Source organism: Takifugu flavidus, chromosome 3, assembly GCF_003711565.1.
Source record: "Takifugu flavidus isolate HTHZ2018 chromosome 3, ASM371156v2, whole genome shotgun sequence".
Taxonomy (NCBI): Eukaryota; Metazoa; Chordata; class Actinopteri; order Tetraodontiformes; family Tetraodontidae; genus Takifugu; species Takifugu flavidus.
Window position 1 is genome coordinate 9,473,499 of NC_079522.1, and position 21,238 is coordinate 9,494,736.

General features: G+C 47.8%; 1 protein-coding gene across 4 annotated transcripts in view; it reads left to right on the forward strand.

Moving 5' to 3' along the window:
* The window catches only part of LOC130522274 (nck-associated protein 5-like), a 54,852-nt gene that overhangs the window by 1,415 nt on the left and 32,199 nt on the right, over window positions 1-21,238 (forward strand). Inside the window, exons 1-5 of one of the 4 annotated variants that reach the window (XM_057026431.1) lie at window positions 234-824; window positions 3,518-3,673; window positions 12,590-12,844; window positions 14,466-14,582; window positions 15,816-15,889. In XM_057026431.1, coding sequence (XP_056882411.1) covers window positions 15,822-15,889 — 68 coding nt within the window. In that variant the 5' untranslated portion in view covers window positions 234-824; window positions 3,518-3,673; window positions 12,590-12,844; window positions 14,466-14,582; window positions 15,816-15,821. Of the gene's footprint in view, window positions 1-233; window positions 825-3,517; window positions 3,674-12,589; window positions 12,845-14,465; window positions 14,583-15,815; window positions 15,890-21,238 lie in introns of those variants that run through there. The other 3 variants (XM_057026430.1, XM_057026433.1, XM_057026432.1) reach the window with 3 other exon arrangements.

Consider the following 21,238-nt stretch of genomic DNA (forward strand, 5'->3'; position numbering starts at 1 on the left):
AACTGTCGGACCCTGAGCCGACAGCGAAAAACTCCAGGATGACCCTTTTCACGGACATTTGTCTTCTCTGCTCTCCTGGAGCTCAAACTGGACCCGTTTTCCAGCTGTGATGGTTCCACTGTGATCGGCCTCAATTAAAAATACTTCTGCTGACCTACAAGGTCCGACAGGAAGGGGGAGCGGTTGTTAAAGGCTTTCCCTGCCATGTTGCCGCCCCCTCGCCTCTCTGGTGCACATCTATGACTTGAGCTGGGAAGAATGTGGAGACACACAAACAGAAATCCGACAGGAACCAGGATAAATTGTTGCTTTTGACACTGCAACAAGTTCAGGAGAGCCAGACGCTGACTTTGCTGATTCACTTTTCTGAATCCTGGAGATAAAAACTGGCAAAAAAAAAAAAAAATTCTGCAGGGCTCTCACTCCCTGCATCAGGACGGGGGTCCGGTGGGTGTCAGCGCCAGGGTTAGCATCAGAGAGGCCGTCACACTGCACCCGATGGACCTGTTCATACAGAGTTGCAGTCATGTGCTGGCAGATCAGAGCAGTTGTGTTGCGGAAAGAAGGAATGTGACTCTTCCAGCCCTGGTGGTTAGACAATAAACACCAGGCTGTGATGTCATGTGGAACACCCCCAGCTCTACCACCCACCTCCCTTTTGTTTACCAGACCTACGAAAAAAGTGTGTTTCCTGAGTGTGAAGGAGGAATTTACAACAACATGCGCTCAGCTGCCATGGCAGGAAGTCCCCCAAACCTGAGCAGCTCCAGGAGTCCTGGACCTTCAGACTGGAGCAGCTGATGACGGAGGAAGTGGCTGAAACAGTAGGTTCCTGTCTGTTCGCGTGACTTTGTGTTTTTTGGGAACTCGTCGGCTTGAGCCCGATGAAGGGCAATAGCAGCTATTTCACTGCTTAATAAATCAAACAATGAAATCGCTGCTATTTCTTTTCAAAGCAGACAAATCATTCCGGCTTTGTTGTGCTTTTGGTTCCATTCGACAAGCATTTAAAATATCCTGCTCACAGTTTTGAAAGAGAAATTTCATGTATGAATGATTTATTTTTATTTATTTATTTTACAACAAACAGGGATTTTGTCATATAAAAAAATAGAAATCGGTCCAGTTTCTGGACGCTCTTAAAGAAACAGGAATTCATGGCGTGCTGATGTTGCAGCCTCTGAGGTCACCGATGCTGCAACTATCAAAAGTGCGGCTCCGCACCTCCGAAACTCATCACTCACATGAACGCTCACATGGCCTGACACCGAAAACGCCCACCTGAGTGCTGACGCTTGCTATCCCATAGTTACTGACGCTAAAAATCAGAAATCATGACATCGTTCTTTTCATCTGCGGGCACCCTGAGCTGCTCCATGGATGATGATCCAGTGAACGGAAACAGCATCAACGTGCAGTAACGTGAGAGTCCAAATCATCACAGTCCGCATCTCTCATGACCACTGGCAGCAGGAAAGTTACTTCAGGAAGTGAAACAGCAGCTTTTCTCTGAAGAAATGCCGCACTAACATGGGTGCAGTCCGATGTGCTGATCTGTCAGACGGTTGGTCCACAGCAGGAACAGCGACTGGTGGTGCGGCCAGCAGGGGGAGCCAACACAGCGTACATAATCTGACCGTTCTTCACAGCAATGAAGAGGACGTGGGGGTGTGTACGGACCCGGGCCCTGTCCTAGGGCAGAAAGAGCGCACCAATCAACCCCCACCCCATCCCATCCCACCCCCTCCACACACACACACACACACACACCACCAACCATCACCACCACCACCACCATCTGTTTTGGTCCGCTGCCACTTCCTGCTGTTTTCAGATTACAGACCCTGATCCGTGCTGATTGTTTGTCAAAGAGGTCTTTTTTCAATCTGTGGGATGGACAGGGAGTCATTTTAAAATCACACGTCCAATGATGTTCCTATTTTAGGGAAGATTGAATGGTTTCAGATAGAACAAAGTTAGATTTGAGGCTAACACATGATCTTCATTTCATGCATGCTATTGAGTCAGTAGTGACTCAAAGTCACAAGACAACACCTATGTTACCATGGAGATATGGTGTCCCTGTATAGTTGGAATTTTCGTAAGATTGTCTATTAAGGATGATGAATTATTTTTATTGCGAAATAAACATGTTCACTAAAGGTTTGCTTCATGGGGAGGATGAGTAACATTCCCGTGGTGTTCAGTCAGAGTGGCGTCTGTGAGCGTGTGGGTGAAGGCGCCGCTGTTCTGGGTACAAAGGCCAGTTTGTGTGCCGAACATGGCCGAGTCCAAAACCCTCCAACCGGGTGGAGAGTGTTTTTGCAGCAGATCTTGAATACGTGTGCTGGATCACTGCAGAAAAAGACCATCAAAAGGCTCTGCAGTCTAAATCTGCTCATGGACAAAGGAACAGTATCAACTCTGAACCAGAACCATCTGTAGTCATGGCCAATTTGGGCCTCTAAAGGTCGTTTATCCTGGAGCCCCCCTCCTCAGCTGTAGCGTAACATCGAGCTCATATCCTTCACATTATCCCAGCTGAAATTTGGAGCTGTGCGACCTCAGCTGGGAGCCCCCCCACTCCCAAGAGCTAATTAGTTCTTCAGCACAAAGAGTCCAGATGTCGGCGTCCTCCTGGCCCCCTTTGATTGTCCCCCCAGCACACTGAACAGCCCCCTGACTGGTGAGCTGAGCCACTGGGGGCTGTGTGGATTACAGGCGTCAACTCGTGTCACTCACAAAACGCTCATTGGATTTGGTGTAAATTGAAGGGGGGGGGACCTAACTTTACCAAGACTGCAGCTTCAGCTGGAGGCAGGACCCTCGACTATAGAGCAGAAAGACAGTAAACAGCTTTCCAGGCTTCTAAATAACTGTACGAAATGTGTCAAAAATGGTTTAAAATCACTATGGAAATCATTAAAGTAACAAAGTCTGAGTTGGAACTGAGCTCCAGGACTGGAGCGATGTAACTGTGGTAGCATCACGTGTCACGGGCGCTCCTTGATGACGCTGCTGGGCCGGAGTAGGACGCCATCGTCAAAGTCCCCCACCATAAAGCGCCAAATTTAAACATTTAAATGGCTTCATCCACGGCCCTCTGGGGTTGGTTCTGTCGTGCAGACAGGATCTTTGACCCCTATGGTGTCCATCCGCTGCCCTTTGACCCTGCACAGGCAGACAGGAAGTGGCGTGTTGACTGTGTTGGACAGCTCTTTGTGAAGGAGTAGCATGCGTGAAGTGTTTATCTTTGGCCCGGGCCGTTTCCCACATCTGTTTGGAGAGGCCTGTAAAAACAGAGAGTGTTGGAGGGCGGGGTGGCGCTGAGAGCTGTGATCCTGCGGTGATCCTGCAGTGATCCCTCAGTGATCCGGGCTGTAGTAACTCAGTTTAGATCAGAAAAAGACATCTGTGTGAAAAGTGGAGGCAGACTGTGATAACAGAGGTGTGACTGGCTGATCGACTGGTTATCAGGTGATCTTTTTTAAGCCCCTCCCCTTTCTCCTCCCTACAGGTTTTCCAGGTGTGTGAGTCTCTGCAGGGCAAACGTACAATGAAGAGAAGAGGCAGCTGCAGCTGAAGAGACTGTCTCTCCCAGTGAGTCCTCCTCTGTCTTCTCTCCGGGGAAACCGACTTGACACCATCCGTGAACTCAGCGTGACTCAAAGAGGTTTGGGGCTCTTATGGTTATTGAAACATTCTTTGGTAAATCATTGCAAGCAACAAAAGATATTTAAAAATAATAGCAAAAATGTCAGATTATCAATGCAGCTGACTGTGGCAGACGGTGGATGACACGCGAGCTCACCGTTCCTGCTGTTTTCCTGTTGATCCGTGCAGCAGCGGTCGGACATTTTCTCCCAGTCAGCAAATTGTCTGATCCATCAGGAACCAAGTTGGGGTTCACAAGATCCTGCAGAAAAGTATCATCTGCTTTCGAATTGGCTCTTGCTACTGTTAGCGTTAGCAGCATAAACATCTAGCACCTCCCACAAAGCCATGTTCAGTCCGATGATGTTTCCATTATTGTTGGGACAAGTCACCATGGTTACTGAGAAAGGCCAGAACTAAAAAACATGTCATCATCATGCTTTGCCTTCCTTTCACTGTCATGTGAGACGCAGTGGTGTGATACTTCCTGCGATGCAGAATGGAAACGCCGGTCGGCACGAGTGAATGTAGGTCGGATGTGAATCTGCTTCTGTGGGAACTGTTGTTACTCGGGGCGACGGCAGCTGACTGGCACGGGCTCCTCTCTTTCATCACAGACACGAGCAAGCTGGCGGCATTTTGGGAAATGTCCAGCGTGGGTCTGTTTTCTGGCGTCACAGGGACACCTTCAGTGAAAACTTTATTTCTTGTCCTTTTCCCAAGTGAAAACTTGGAAAGGCTCTCGCGCAGTCTCCACACAGCTGTTCCCTCAGCTGCGGCGGCGTCGGCAGCGTCCCGCGTGCGTCAGTCGTGCGTCGGTCGTTCCTGTTTGTTGCCTGCGTGGCGCGGATCGTCAGGATGTTGCTCGCCCTTCATTGGTCAGTGTTTGCAGCTGTTTGTGTGTGAAACAGGAAATTATCTGGTCCGTCTCACTGAGCTTCTGCAGCAGAAATGGCAGCACTGGTGTGTAACTGGGGCACCGCTGCATTACATAACAGCTGTGTTGCTGGGTTGATTCTGTGGCTCTATTTATTTTTATCAGTTGACGCTGCCTGCGCATCAAGAGTCTCTTCGTCATGCAGGGACGCGTGCTCAGCCTGGCGGCCCGGGATGATCCGCTGCTGGCCAGTTTGAAGTAGGTCATGATGGCAGAGAGTCTGCTGGGGGTCTCTTCTCTGCGGAGGCTCCAATAGGGGCCAGACCCCAAACTCCCAAACCAATCAAATAAGATTGTTCTGGAGGAGGAGGAGGCCAGTCGGAGGGTCAGTGGGATAATTTGGCTGTTTGTCCAGATTTGACCTCAGTAATAGATGTCGGGCCGTGTTTGGTCCATGTTCGGAGGCTAAATGAGTCGTGCAGGAATGTTGTTGGACGGTCAGACCGCTGTTGGATGGCCGTCCCTTTAATTAACCCTCTCTGGCAGAGGACTTTGACTGATTCTTGCCACAACTGAAGGGAGAAAGTTGGCTCCTGTGATTCGAATGGAGCACAAATGATGTCCTCGTCGGTGCAGGAAGATGGCGTCCCATCATATCGTTATGAGAGCTGGGACAATCCCACACATCACTGTCACTGCAAATAACAGCACATCCACTTGGAAGTGACCCCCCCAAAGCATCCTGAACGCCTGTTAGCATAGCGAAGATCAACCCACAGGAGCGAAGCCTCATCAGGCAGGTCCCTCCTGCAGTTTGATGGTTCCCACAGACTCCCACAGCGCCATGGTTACGCGCACGAAAGCCAAAGCATTTGTGGTATGTCACCTGCACCGCGAGGGAGCTGGACGTTGGTCGCCCTCCCACTGAGAAACTTTATTTAAACTCTGAGGGTGAAGGGTTTTCTGGACAGTTAGACAAAGAGGAAGAGGAGGAAGGCCTTGTTTGACTGACTGCTGATGTCAGGTTTACCTCAGTGACTCTGAGTGAACTCTCTGCTCTGAGAACCGGACTTCCACCCTGGAATTACACCAGTACTTCCCAGTATGGATCAGCAACTATTGATATCAAACCTCTCTGCGTCAGAAGCCAATCAGGTCAGGACTCAGCTCTCAGTATCTCAGTCACTCATCTCCTCAGAGGTTCTAGTTAAAAACTGTTAACGTAGACAAACATAGAGGAAGCTGTTCTCAGAGAGACCCAGAGCTTGATGTTTAACCTGGTCTGTGAGTCGGGGGGGGTCAAGCTAGAGGGTAGCTGATATTTAATCAGCACAAATGCTTCAATGGGCTGCAAATGGTTTACTGACAAAAGATAAAACATTGTTCAGATGCAACCACAGTAGAATGACACCCCCCCTTCTTGCTTTCCAGGATCCCACACAGCTCTTCTATAGGCCAAGAAAACACACATGTAGGTTACACATGTAGTCCTCTGTTGTTGGTGTAGGTTACACATGTAGTCCTCTGTTGTTGGTGTAGGTTACACATGTAGTCCTCTGTTGTTGGTGTAGGTTACGTATGTAGTCCTCTGTTGTTGGTGTAGGTTACACATTTAGTCCTCTGTTGCTGGTGTAGGTTACACATGTAGTCCTCTGTTGTTGGTGTAGGTTACACATGTAGTCCTCTGCTGTTGGTGTAGGTTACACATTAGTCCTCTGTTGTTGTGTAGGTTACACATTTAATCCTCTGCTGTTGGTGTAGGTTACACATTTAGTCCTCTGTTGCTGGTGTAGGTTACACATGTAGTCCTCTGTTGTTGGTGTAGGTTACACATGTAGTCCTCTGTTGTTGGTGTAGGTTACGTATGTAGTCCTCTGTTGTTGGTGTAGGTTACACATTAGTCCTCTGTTGTTGTGTAGGTTACACATGTAGTCCTCTGTTGCTGGTGTAGGTTACACATGTAGTCCTCTGTTGTTGTGTAGGTTACACATGTAGTCCTCTGTTGTTGGTGTAGGTTACACATGTAGTCCTCTGCTGTTGGTGTAGGTACACATGTAGTCCTCTGTTGTTGGTGTAGGTTACACATTAGTCCTCTGTTGTGGTGTAGGTTACACATTTAGTCCTCTGTTGTTGGTGTAGGTTACACATGTAGTCCTCTGTTGTTGGTGTAGGTTACACATGTAGTCCTCTGTTGTTGGTGTAGGTTACGTATGTAGTCCTCTGTTGCTGGTGTAGGGTAAACATGTAGTCCTCTGTTGTTGTGTAGGTTACACATGTAGTCCTCTGTTGCTGGTGTAGGTTACACATGTAGTCCTCTGCTGTTGGTGTAGGTTACGTATGTAGTCCTCTGCTGTTGGTGTGTAGGTTACACATGTAGTCCTCTGCTGTTGGTGTAGGTTACACATGTAGTCCTCTGCTGTTGGTGTAGGTTACACATGTAGTCCTCTGCTGTTGGTGTAGGTTACACATGTAGTCCTCTGCTGTTGGTGTAGGTTACGTATGTAGTCCTCTGCTGTTGGTGTAGGTACACATGTAGTCCTCTGCTGTTGGTGTAGGTTACACATGTAGTCCTCTGCTGTTGGTGTAGGTTACGTATGTAGTCCTCTGCTGTTGGTGTAGGTTACACATGTAGTCCTCTGCTGTTGGTGTAGGTTACACATGTAGTCCTCTGTTGTTGGTGTAGGTTACACATGTAGTCCTCTGCTGTTGGTGTAGGTTACGTATGTAGTCCTCTGTTGTTGGTGTAGGTTACACATGTAGTCCTCTGTTGTTGGTGTAGGTTACGTATGTAGTCCTCTGCTGTTGGTGTAGGTTACACATGTAGTCCTCTGTTGTTGGTGTAGGTTGCATATGTAGTCCTCTGTTGTTGGTGTAGGTTACATATGTAGTCCTCTGTTGTTGGTGTAGGTTACACATGTAGTCCTCTGTTGTTGGTGTAGGTTACATATGTAGTCCTCTGTTGTTGGTGTAGGTTATGTATGTAGTCCTCTGCTGTAGCTGGGCATAAAACATACAGGGTTAAACCACACAGAAACCATGTTCAAAGCAACATGTGATGTCCAACTGCACCACGCTGTTTGTTGGTGACAGAATCGTCACAGAATTCCTCTTCATCACCGTACTGAAGCTGCAGGTGAGGCAGGAACAGAGAGCTGTCTTCAGATGTTGGCACACCTGGTAACCTCTTTGCTGTAGAAGGGTTAAAGGTTAAACCAGGAATGTCCAGGGTTCTGAGACATGTCAGCTGTTTAGGTGATTTTCACTTGGTTTGAGTTGATTTTGGTTTCCATGCCTCAGTTTTACTTACATAAAGGATTAAGTGTTCTAGTGAAGTTCACACTGTTTCCCGCTGCTTTGATGATCGACAAACATCAATTATTAGCAATTAAGTCATTTCCTGTTCTCTTAAATGTTGCCTCCAGAGAAGCCAGCAGGCATTTGTGGGGATGCTTCCTGGGTGGGGTGAAGGTTTTCACACCTGCCATGTCTCAGCTGTGTCTGAGCAGCTGCCATTTAGGTCTGTAGATCATCTGCAAAGCCAGCAGTTATCCAAGAGCTGGTGCAAAGAAGAATAAAACGTCAATGGGCTGAGTGGAGCTGACTAAAAGGCGTGGTGATAATAATGTTTAATAATAATAGGACTTGAATAATAATTCTACTGTTAAGACTAACAGAATAACCAGATGACATGGGTATGGTTCTACTCACAATTTGGTTGTTTACTGTGTTGGATCTTCTTCTTCAAGTACACTTTTATTCTTATTTTTTTAATCTCAAAATAGTATAAGCTGCCACTGCAAGTTAAATAGGTTGGGAAAAAAGTGTGTGTCTTGTCATAAAGGTACATTGTTGTATAGCATTAGAATATTGTACTGTAATTCTAATATTCATGGTTACTACCACTTGGAGATGCTACACAGACTTCATTAGACTCCACCTTTGCCGCCACCCACTCTTAATCATATTACATAGTATCTTGTCCAACACTTTTTATATGCTCAGATCACACAAATCTGGCCACTTTCAGAGCAGCAGCAGCACTAAAGGATGAGTGATTACAAGAATTCTCACAGAAAAGAGAGCAATGTTTAACCTGAAAAGAGTATTGAACTCTCAACTTTGGTGTCAAAATTCAGCTATACACAAGACACATACACGCCCCCCAGCCTACATGGCCCACAAGACACCCCCCCAACACACACACACACACACAAACGCACGCACGCACACACACACACACACACACCACACACACACACACACACACACACACACACCATGACCACGAGCTCTCACCACCCACCCAACCTCAGACCACCCTGCAAACTATTATAGATCCATCTCAACCCTCCAGTGACTGTCCCAGCTCTGACGGGTCCTGACCCAGGTGATTGAGCTCAATTTGGTTAAAAACTGACAATGAACTGATATGTTGTCTCTGAAGAAACCCTGCATCATCATCATCATCGTCATCATCATCATCATCATCATCATCATCTCATCATCATCATCATCATCATCATCATCATCATCATCGTCATCATCATCATCACACTGACAATTGGGTGTATCTTTCAAAATGTCCTCAACTGGCAAAAATGTCCTCAGGTTGACAGTAAAATGCATATTTTGATTCTGAATCTATTGCATGTGCAAGAACACACACACACACACAACACACACACACACACAAACGCACGCACGCACAGTGAGGGGCAGGCAGCAGCTGAGGCTCAGTCAGGGCAGAAGTGTGGACTGAAGCGGAAGCAGAGCAGAGAAAAGGCAAACAGGAGTCAGGAGATGAGCCATTTTGTGGAGCACGGTGCTGTGAGAGGATGGAGGAGGATCTGGATCGTTCCACTTCCTGGAACTGCTGGCAGTGAGTATCACTTCATGCACCCCCCCATTCATGTCCTCCAGCACTCTGAACACCAGTCACTATGTGGGGCAGGAGAACAGGCTGACAGGGGCAGGAAGTATGCTAATGCCCTGCCCTGTGGTCCAGCCCAAAATTTGACCCACAGATATGGCTGGTGCTCTAGAACAGGGGCAGCCATTGCCTGGGGTGCGAGGTGGTGGGGCAGGGGGTGGTTCAGATCAACTGTATCAGGAAACGAGTCGTGTTTTTGTGTGCATGCGTTGCTTGATTGTTGATTGATTGTTGCTGGAGGTCTGTTGCAGTTTGCGTGTTGGAATCATCGCCCGTGATCTCAGCATGGTGCAGATTTAGGTCACAGCAAAATTCAAGCTTATCCTGGATCTCCAAAGCATCTTTGGATGGAGACAGATGCTGTGTGTTTGTAACAGATCTAGAAAGATGTCTTCCACTGGTCTGTGGCTCCTGATCACATTACAAGGAAATGTTGCCTCTGATAGTTCTTGATTCGCTCCCTCGTGCCCAGACGTCTGAGCGACCTGTGCTGTCTCTGCTGTCATCATCGTGGTCATGGTCCTGTCATGGAACAGCCTGGCTGCTGCTCTAACAGGGAGCTGTTTGGGTCACCAGAGAGGGAAGGGTGGAAAACTGTCCAAAATATTGAAACTGTTTCCAGAAGGAGGCAGTAGTAGGCGCACATTGAGAGCTCCATTAACAACACTGGTGTGGGTCACCGCTTCATCTCCAACCTGCATGAGAGCACGAAGCTTAACCGATGTGACATCACGTAAACGTGGACAGTGTGCGTCACCACCATCACCCCGTGTGACCACGGAAAACGATCAAACACTGATTATTATTGATTGGAATAACTGCGCTCTGCCTCTTCTTCGGTGGTGTTTATTTTGTTTGCTGCAGATTTATAGGAGCACAGAAGTCTTTTGGCTCAAAAGTGCTTTAGCAAATACCCCCCAGCTGCAGCCCCCACCACATACACACACCACCCACCCACCCACACACATGCTAACCCACACACACCACCACCCACACATGCATGCATCTAACCCTACACACACCCATGTGCACACACCCCCACATCCGCACAGTCAGACACCGACTTACTCCGCCATCCACACACACACACACACACACACACACACACACAGGACTGGTGAGCCCTCGGGACACTTTTGGGGGGGCTGTGAAATGGGGAGCTGGGATGATTAATTAACTGTGGCCTGGTTTCGATGGTGTGTTACCACCCCACCCCAAATGATGCTGCAGACCTTCTGTGCTGCCCAGAAGAAGCAGCTTCATACAGCACCCAGAACAATCACGGTGAAGTATGAAGTGTGTCATTGGATGGAACTTTCCTTTGATGATGGCGGCGTCACGCAGCTCCTGAATGAAGAGCCTGCAGCAAGTCTATCTTTAGTTTCTGTCAAACAAAAGATCACCTGCCTTCACGACGGAGCCGCATGTCACGGGCCGAGTCAGTGACAAGGGTGACAAATTAGCTTTGGCTTGATACCTGTATGCATGACATCTGCATTGTATTTATATGAAATAATGCGTTTGTCCCGCCATAATAAACATTAATAATACCTCCTGCCGCCTCGTAGAAGCTGATCCCACAATGCTTTTCATCGGTGTTGGAGATTTTCTCTGTTGTAACAGGTACTGAAACTAAGACCTGGTAGAACAGGTTCAGAAACTTGTTTGCCATCTCATCAGCAGATGGAATAATCATTTAACAATGACAGTATCAAACAGTATCAAATGACAGTATCAAACAGTATCAAATGACAGTATCAAAATGCGAGACCTTTTAAAACGTTGAATCACCTGCCCCTGCTTTGTTTAAAGTCATTTTTATTCATTTGTTTTTTGCATAAACATACATTTGGAGGACTTTTTGACTCTGAGTTCTAACATCACATACTTATTTTGAAGGGATCCTATGTGAATAAAATCCTATCTTACAGTCTTAAACTGTCTAGTACAAGTGCTACTATCAACTAACAGTGCAGGGCTTGGAGAGAGAGTGAAGAGGGCTATCAACAGGAGGAAAGGTGAGAGGAGGGGCAGGTCCTCTCGGAAGAACTGTGTCCCTGAGAGCTTTTCAACGGAAGAGAGGGTCGCCCTTGCGATGGCAGTGCTTTGTAGGTCGTGGGAGATCACCCTGGTTTGTACTGGCAGCTGGGTGGCATGCTGGGATAGGAACAGCCTGCTGTTTCTGATGATGAATAAGGCAGAGCACCACAACTGGACTTGAGGCCACATGATCAGAAAAAGTCAGTTGATCATCAATCATGACTTCGAGATTTTGAACAGCAATTCTGTCGTCAATGTTGTAGCTATAGCAAAGGTACGTTGGAGGTGGGTGTCCTGCATCCGTGAGGATATTCTAGAGAGGGACCATAACCAAACAGGAAACCTTTTGGCCTTGCCCCCACCCAATCATGGAGGCCCCCCAGTTCCCTCTGGCAGTATCACAGACATAATAATGGCTTGGAATAATCGGGGCTGGAGAGGTCAAAGGTCTGCACACCCATCCCTTTTTAAACCAAAACCCTCCCATCTGCTGTATCTAGTCCGGGACTGTTGAATTGGATGTTAGCCGCTGTGGTCAGCCCCCAGCTGGGTTTATAGATGACCAAGACCTCAGGTTCACACCTCCAAGGGAAATCTGTGTCCATCAGCCTGAATGTGGACACAGAAAGTGACACCATGGCTTCATAACAGCTCCAGATGTGTGAGCTTCCTGAAGGAAATGTGCATCTGACTGGAGCTGAATCTGCCAAACATCACGGCATCCTTTGGTACCAGAGCTCAGCTGTCAATCGTGTCGTCACTGTCAACTCGCTCAGACATTGAGTTGCCCACAGTCCTCCTCTGCATGTCCTGTCTGTTCGCAGGTTAGCCCAGAACCTGTCAGAACTCTTCACCCTCCTACTGTAACACCCTTTTCTCCATCGCTCTGGAGATATCCTGGCTCCGTTCACAAGGGTTGAGATTCTAATCTTCTCTGCTGTGCTGTCTCAGTCTTAGGAAATAGGGTCTTCATTGTCATGGTGATTGTCGTTTGTGTTTGTAGCTTTGGTGGAAGACCTGCTCAGGTTTCGGGCCTTCATCCTGTCTGGGCATAGAGGTCTGATGGATTTCACTCCTCTGTTTTTCAGCTGAGGTCTGTCTCTTAAAGAGCTCTGACGGTGTTCTCCACCGGCATGAATGGACGTCTGTGTGTGACCCACCCAGGAGCAGGAGGCTCACGCAGGCCTGCCGGACTGTTTGGAAAGACAATCTTCTGGGATTTGGATTCCTGTTGGCACAGAGGTGTTGATGTTTGGGCTGGGTGGAGCTTGTAGGTGCTGCCAGAGGAGGAACATCAGACAGACGACCGTGGACGACGATGAACAGGCTCTTTTACAGCTCAGGTAACCTTTAGAGGAAGATCCCGCTGACCCACACCCTCCACTCAATCAGGCCACTGTGGTAGATGTCTTAGACTCTTTAGCATCGGATTATTTAGGTTAAAAAGTAAAATGGTGGATTTGATCGAACACAGACGAGCTGTGGTTTGAATCTCACCACAGCGCCAGCCAGGTTTAACAGGGTTTGTGTTTAGCTTTTCTTCTTCTGGGATGTTGTTTGGCCCATTGATTCATGTGAGGAAAAGAAGGTTGACGCTCGGGAAAATCCAGCAAGAATAACTAACAGCTGTCTCCACCTAGTGGCTTTAGCTCTGTCAGCTAAATTTCTTCTGTGCCTTTGTGCGACAAATCAGAGAAGAGAAATAACCTTGAAGTCAACACATCACTAAAGAGTTGTTCTGGTCATCTTACTTTACTGACCAATCAGCACACACAAAATGAAATCCAACACAAACAACTGAATCTGGAGCAAACGACGGCTCATACCTTCACCCACTGGAGGGCCCACTGGAATTCCGTGGAGCTGGATCACAAAACCACCCGACACCTATGATGACTCCCACAAGGTCATGCAATTCAACCACATTAGGTAGTTCCTAAAATGATAAGTAACTTGATGGCCAGCAACCATATATTTAGCCTAACCTAAAAAAAAACCTTGGAAAAAAAAGGTTGGAGCCAGTAAACGTCAACAGTGATCAACTGTGATTCTGTATCAGATACTTTGAGAGTGGTACTTCAGCGAACATTGTTGGGGATCACCTTTGACCTAGTTCAGGTGTGCTGGTCCTGCTCGGACCTGCTGTGTGGAGGTTGTGACCTTCTGCAGAAGGCGTCTTACCTCTGTGCCCCCTGATCCGTGAACGCATGCTGGCGGGGGAGAGAAGTGACCTTGGCCTCGGTGATGGAGTCACAGTTTTGTCTGGCCTGGGGTTTCCGTTCTGCTCCACACAGGCAAAGAAGATTTTTATTTTTGAAGCAGCAGCAGCATCACAACTGTGTGGCTCATCTTTGGTTTTCTGTGCTTTTCCTGGTTCAGGACGGGGAAAACTGGAGTTTGGCTCACTTTTGTCTTCATGCGATCAGCTGGGCCTCACAGGAACTCTGCAGCTTTCAGCTGAGCAGTAAAAATGTCAGAAATAATGTGCAGTTTAAGATGAAAGATGCTGCTGCAACCCCCCACCACCACACCCCTCCCCACCCCCGGTCATATTTCACCCGACAACGAGCCACATTCTGAGCATTCCTCCATGTGTGCTGGATTAGTGGAGTGGCGTGTCATTAGCAAACATCTGAGCGATGACAACACAGACTTTAGTTCATCTTTGATGGGGCCCATAAATATTTTTCCTGACACGGGGGCTTTTAAAAGGAACGCCCCCCCCCCCTTCCTTGGTGATTATCGGATCACATTGCTAATGGTCCTCCAGAGACAGACTCTTGACTCCACAAAGGTTTCTGTGTGACCATTTTTTGGAGATAAAACCGTTAATTCTCTCGGAGGTCGTGCACAAACCTGTTGAATTGCCCGATGATGAGAAATCAGAAATTGTTCTCAATTAATAAAGTTGCGAATGTGAAAGAAAACACGTTGTCATTCCGGATTGTTCTCTCTTTCCTGCAGAAGATGATGCTGATGAGGAGTTGATTATTGTGGAGCTGTGGGACCAACGGGAACTGTAGGAGCTTCAGCGTTGCTGCCACTGCCTTCTGTCCATCATGGCTGATATGGAGCACTGAGGTGAGGAATGGATTAAAGCACGTCGGTGGTTTTCTTTTGGAAGGTTTAGTGTGACAGGAAGTGGAACCATCCTCTCACACTTTAGACGTAACCTCAATTGCCTCCCGGCAAATGACAGTGCCCTTGACTGGTACCTCGGCAGGAAGCCTGGGCCTTGGCCAGGCCTCTCTGGCATCAGATTGAGCTGGTGGCCTGGTCGCAGGTATGCTTGTGAACATGTAAAATATTCAACTCCATTGAGGAGACAAATGTCCTGAGGTCACTTCTCTCTCAGAACCTGAGCATTCTGTTCAGTTTTGTGTGTCAATGAGTGATGCTGCTTATAGTCCTTTTCTCTGATGTCGCGCTGTTATCGACCTGGTGTTGTTAATAAAAATCATACACACATTTTTGTTCTTTGTTCTACTGTTATTAATCACAAATTCTACATTCCATCCTGCGTGCTGAGATGCTAAATAGACAGCAGAGACAGTGTCTGGAATCATGCAACCTTTGCAGAAAAAGCCTCAGCCCTGCGTGGCCTTTATATGTTAATGCCAAAAAGATGTAAAGACCGAGGCAGTGAATCAATAAATGCTGCTGCACTTTTCTTTTCTCCATTCTTGGCCCAGTAACCTCTTCTCTGAGATCCCCGTCGCTCAACAGCACGTGACCAGACAGCTGAGAAATCAATGAGGAGCATCTGTGACGCTTAGATAACCTTTTCCCAGGAGAGGAGCCGTCAGGCCACAACACAAGGAATTAGTCTTAAACTGATCTGACAGTCACGCTGTGTGTGCAAACACGTCCAGTGCAAAGTGTGTGTGTGTACGTGTATGTGTGTGTGCGTGCGCGCATGTGTGTAGTTCAGCGAAACTTTCTCAGCTGCAGCCAAGAAATCCCAACATCTGCTCTTTCAATTCCGCTCCAACTCTGAGCTCATTTGGCCATGGCTGTAACTCGGCTTGGAGAGTTCCTCCCAGCTGACTCTTCACAGCTTGACGGGCTTCTGAGACAGTGCGAGGACTTAGCTTCTGGAATTACACGGAGGAGAGGCTGAAGCAGAGAGTCCTGCGCTTCTGCTGGTGACTGGAGGAAACAGACAGAAGCCAGAGTTTAACTGTTTCCACTCAGGACATCCTGATCTGAGGTCTTCTGAGCAGAGCGGTCTTGGGACTGGAGGTGTAGGCCTAGAATTAGGTTGGGCTTGGAGACTCTTTGCTGCTTTTGACTTTCTGCCTCTCTTCTTGGTAGGAACACATGGACACCAACAGATGCATAGACGATCTTCTCAAACAACTTGAGGAGGAACGCCAGAGAGTCCAAAGGTAAGGAGCTTCTAGAGACAGATGTTGAACTGACCGTCCTCTGCAGCTGGCTGCAGATGCAGCACACTGTTAGTTTAGAATGTGAGACAAGCTTTCAGCGGAGGATCGAGCGGAAGGTGAGTTCTCGGTATGCTGGAGATTGGATTTGTGCAGACAATGGAGATGAAGAGCTTGGGCAGATGCCTTGTCCCCCCTGTGCTCCTCTTGTCCAGAGATGCACCGCCCCTGCAGAAAGAGACACCATTTCTTAAACGTAACTCTCTTTTGAGAGATCCTTTCTCCCAGTCAGTGCCGCTGGATTTCCCACCTCAAAGTAATTTTCCCCCTGAGTGAGCAGAGAGGGGTAGGGGGTTGGACGCAGGGGGGGTTGGGGTGTCGGGGGGGGGCGACCACTGACCAGCCCCATTACTAGAGCAGCACAGCCCCTCAACAAAGGAAGTGGTGAGTAAAGGAATGACCCTCTTGTCAATGTTACCACAACTTTTACAAAGACAGTCCCCTCTTGGGAACAAGCCAAATGTCCCTGTGGGGGACCAGTGACAAATCAGAGCGGACATCCTGCGTGGTCCACGCCACACCGATGCCTAACATTTGATACTTGATATTGACCCAGTCTTAATAACTTCGCATGAGCCTCTTTGTGTGTGGTACTCAGAGGCTGCATCGTCACACACACACATTGAAGAGGTTCAAGTTTTGTGTTGTTGAACTCACATTAAACACACACACGCGCACACACACACACACACACACACACACACACACACACACACACACACACACACACTCTAGCAGTGGTGGCTCAGCCGAGCAATGGAAGGTTCCTGAGTTCAAGCTCCACTGTGAACAAAAGCATGGAAGGTCTTCTGGTTGTGGGAGGTGCCAGAACATCTTCAGAGCAATGCCGTGGTACCCTTGAGCAAGGTACCGGAGCCACAAAATGCTCACATAGGGCCGTGCTATGAGCTCCACCCCTGGATGGACCCTACCTTCGCCCGTTTGTGCACCCTCCCCGTGACCCCGAAAGGGAAAAAGCGGTTAAGAAAAGAAAAAAACAAAAAATCCCGACACACTAGCAGGAGTAAAAGCAATAAAACGGCATCGGCCGACAGCGTTGTCATTGGAGGCAGCGCGTCCTGTGAAGGGTAGGGTCAGGGGTCAGGGTTAGGCTGCGCTCTCTTGGATTCATCTGGGACCATTCGGAACACTGACAGTGATGAAGGGTAGAGGCTAAAACTTTAGCAGCGTCTTTAGGCGTCATCCTATTCCTCATGTTGGCTGTGTCCCCTCTTCCTGACCCGATGACCCCTGACGTTCACGACTCTCATTAATCTTTTTATTGGCTGGTTTCACACCGCTGAAGTACACAGCCCGAACACTTAGGATTGTGTTCATGCAAACTTCTAAATACATTCCCCACTTGGGGGGTGTTTCTGATGAAATTCTTCTGGATTCTTTTCACACGTCACTTTTGTCCTTCAGGACACAAAAAAACAACGCGCATCTGCCGTTCCTGACATGCTTAGCGCACATTGAAGAATGACAAAATAGCATTCGCCAGTACCAATTGGGAAAATCCCCTAATTTAAAAGGCAAAATTTCATCCCAGCATGGCACGTGACATGTGCACAGTGATGGTTTAGTGGCGCCTTCAGAAGTAGGGGAAGCACAGCCCCTTCTCTGAGGGCTGATGTAATGCTCCTCTGGCCTCTCCAGTTCTCTCCACTCTCCTTGTCTTTGGTGGAAAGAGGAGCCACATTGCAATGTCAGCATCAGATGGATGTTTCTACTCATTCAGTAATTATGGTCAAATCTATTTTCATGAAGAGATTTCATCGCTCTTCTCCCGAATGCCTGAAAAAAGAGTTTATTTAGGTCTGAGTGACAAATGTGTGTGTGGGGGGATGTTAAAGCTGTAACCTTCATTTTGGATTTAAATAAGGTAGATTATCTTCTTTTCTTCCTCCGTCCGTTTTCTCTACATGTAGAGTTGGAGGTTTCTTCAGGTGGAGACCAGTGCCAGGTCACATGACTTGAAGCAGGCCTCAGCTGCTATTTTCTGCCGACCAGAGCAGCTGGTGTTCATCTGTGACCCCTTCCAAACCTTTGAGGATGGGTGAGACAGGCAGGGATGAGGAGGCAGGCGGGGGGGCCCTGGTGAGGAGGGGGAAGGTCTCAGCTGGAGGTCCCTGGACCCTGAACAGACTGTGTGGTCAAACATTAACAGCAACATCTGCTGATCAATGCCCAGGTTGTCCTGTTCGTTCACAGATGGATGGTAAAGGTCTTTGCTTGAGGGATTTGGGGTAATTGGACGAGCAAATCCAAAAAAAATGTTTAGTTTTTGTTTGGTGGTTTGCTGCCAGCAGCAATTATATGATCCTTCTGTTTGACGTGAGTCCGTTCATTCTCAACTTCAATGACTGATAAAAATTAAATCATAAAAAGACTTCACTGAGTGAATAAGCTCTTTAGACGCACCAGCTCAGCTCAGCAGAAATGTCCTTTTGTCCCCGTCAAGGTCACATGAGTGAAAACTGAGCTCCAGAATCTACAACCGCTCATTTGGAGACTAAAAAAGTCCCTGAAGGCTTTTGTCTGATTTTTGGGGGATAATTAAATTTGGTAGCGCTGTCGAAAGATTAAAAAAAATGTAATCAGTCAATCCCGATTATTTATTTACATTTATTTTTAATTGATAGTAATCACGTTTCATTCACAGACTCACAAAAGAACGAAGCGTGATTTGGTGCAAGCTGGGCGACACCTTAATTGAATTGCTAGCTAACAAATGCTTCGCCGTAATGTGGCATTTTAAGACGGATGCGTTTTGGTAAAAAGAAAACTCTCTCCTGCAGAGTTTTTAATATTTTCCTGGACTTGTTTGGACACAGAGAACCAACATCCTGTTAAGCATCTTCCATCGTTGTCCGTTGCTTCTGCTGCCGGTCATGGCCAGATCAACTTCCTGACGACAACTGTACTTGGAAAAATTGCCAGAAATTGGACGTTCAGAGTCTTTCTTCGCTGCAGATGGGTTAAGTTCTTGAAAATCTGAAATCAGGTTCATCATGACGATGGATTAATACGCATTAACACCTTGATTCCGACAACCCTAAAGTTAACAAGTAAACAAGCTTTAAAATAAATAGTATTATTATTCATTTCCAGGATAGTCCGATTTCCACGATGTTGAGTAGCCACCAGTCTGGGCCATTCCAGCTAAAACTGGACTTTAAATGGTCATATTTGCACTTTATATGTGACAACCTTCCTGGGCTCATACTGCAGGTCACCATGTCAGCAGTGGAGAAGTGTGAGTCAGGACACCCCTGAGGGTCCAGGAAGTCACAGGAAGCTCGTCTTCCTCGCGGGTTTGTATGTATTAATAAGGCCTTTCATCGATGGGGGGTCACAGTGCTGCACTCGCACACGTGCCACCTTCCTCCTTTACACGCCGCTCACTGTAATTCCACACATCAACAGCTGCTGCAAACCAAACACAGGAGGACATTGAGCCTGCAGATACTCCGCTGTAAACATGGTGCTGCCTGCAGGGATAAAGTGGTTTCACAATGTGGATATTGTGTCTTAGTCCCTCTGGAATTATCTGCATTCCTGCAGCCAATTAGCTGTGTTTAAGAGCTGAGTCTTGCCTAATGCCGAATTAGCTGTTGTCCTCCTGGCAGTTGGCCACTTTCAGCTGAGGGAAACGCACTGTAGGTTTTTATCCGATTCTTATCTCGCGTCTCTTTAGCTGAGTGTCCGTGCTTGCTGTCTCTGCAACTGCAGCGGAGTTCCGCTTCAGCTGGGCAGATTTCGAGATGAGCTTCAAGTGGATTGAAGGACTCCCTTCACGCTCATGAAGGTGTGAAGTTGTTTTGACTCTACCTGAGCAGGTTGAGCAGAAGTCCCGCCCACACCGAAATAAGAACCGCGGACCCTGTGTGATCCCCCTGACTGACTTTGAAAACATCTGCAGGAGGAGGTTCAGTCCGATTGGATCTTTTTCAAGTTTCAGCCGATGTAAAATCTTTACATTACAATGTAATTTCACCATGGAAACCCAGAGCTGCGTGGTTCTTTTGCAAAAACTTTGTCATCGTGAGGAGGAAAGTGTCACTGTTGGGGGTGAAATACTGCCCCTGCTGGCTGCAGGTTGCACCATTAAAGAAATAACATTTATGAACTTCAGACTGATGTCAGCCTGGAGTCGTCATGTGGATTTTCCTGTGCCGTTGGGCTGAAGAGACACTGGAGCTATTGTAAGCACGTTTACTGGGAAGTCAATTTTCCAGGCTTGTAAATGGTCGTGTTCACGCAGCAGGAGGCTTTTATGGCTCTCTGATTACAGTTATGGCATTTAAAACATCAGTAAAATTCAGCCCTGGCACACAGGAGGTTGTTTCTTCTGTCAGCGGTGAAATTCTGTAGAGCTGTTAAATCAGGAACCGAGCAGCCCGGTCACCATAAAAACCTGCAGAGTTTCTGAGCCAGAGAAATTAGCTGCAGTGGGACGGCTCCACTCGCTTTCCCATAATCACACATGGAATGTTGAGGTCATTCCTAAAGATTTGCAGCAGATTTATTAAAGATAATCTCCAATAAATCCTGCTTGTTTCAGTCTCCATGACTGAAAGGCCTCACAGACCACCACCATGACCATGACCCCCCGTCCCGCTCAGCCCAATGAGACGTAACAGACATCCATTTTGGCTTTTTCGGTCTTCCCCCCATCATCTCAGCAGTCTGCGGAGGGCGATGTCAGCAGGGCGTGGAACCCCTGAGTGACTTTGTGTTGGGTAAACAGACTCACTGGCTGCCATTTCCTTTTCTCCTGCCCCACCCACTCCTTTCAACGCCATGTTGACAGAGCCCTTCCACATTTGTTAGGATACATGCTGATCGTTTGTGGTGTCCTGGAGACATCAGAGATGGACGCGTGCGTCTGAAGGACTCAGGTCCTGTGGACCCTTCTCACTTCCTGTTCTCTCACTTACCTGGAGCACCCCTGAATTATGACAAAACACAGAACTAACAGGATTTGTTTCTCACAGTATCATCGCGTTAACCCAACTGAAGTGAACAGTACACACACACACACACACACACCATGACCACGAGCTCTCACCACCCACCCAACCTCAGACCACCCTGCAAACTATTATAGATCCATCTCGACCCTCCAGTGACTGTCCCAGCTCTGACTTCCCCGCCCCTATGGGGGGGTGGGGGGGGGGGGGGGGTGGACAGTGCTGGAGCCAGGCTGGCTGTGTGGGCGGCTGAGTGTTTCCAAACAGTGGAATCTGTCACCGACACCCCTGGCAGAGCAATAATCAAGCCCTTAAT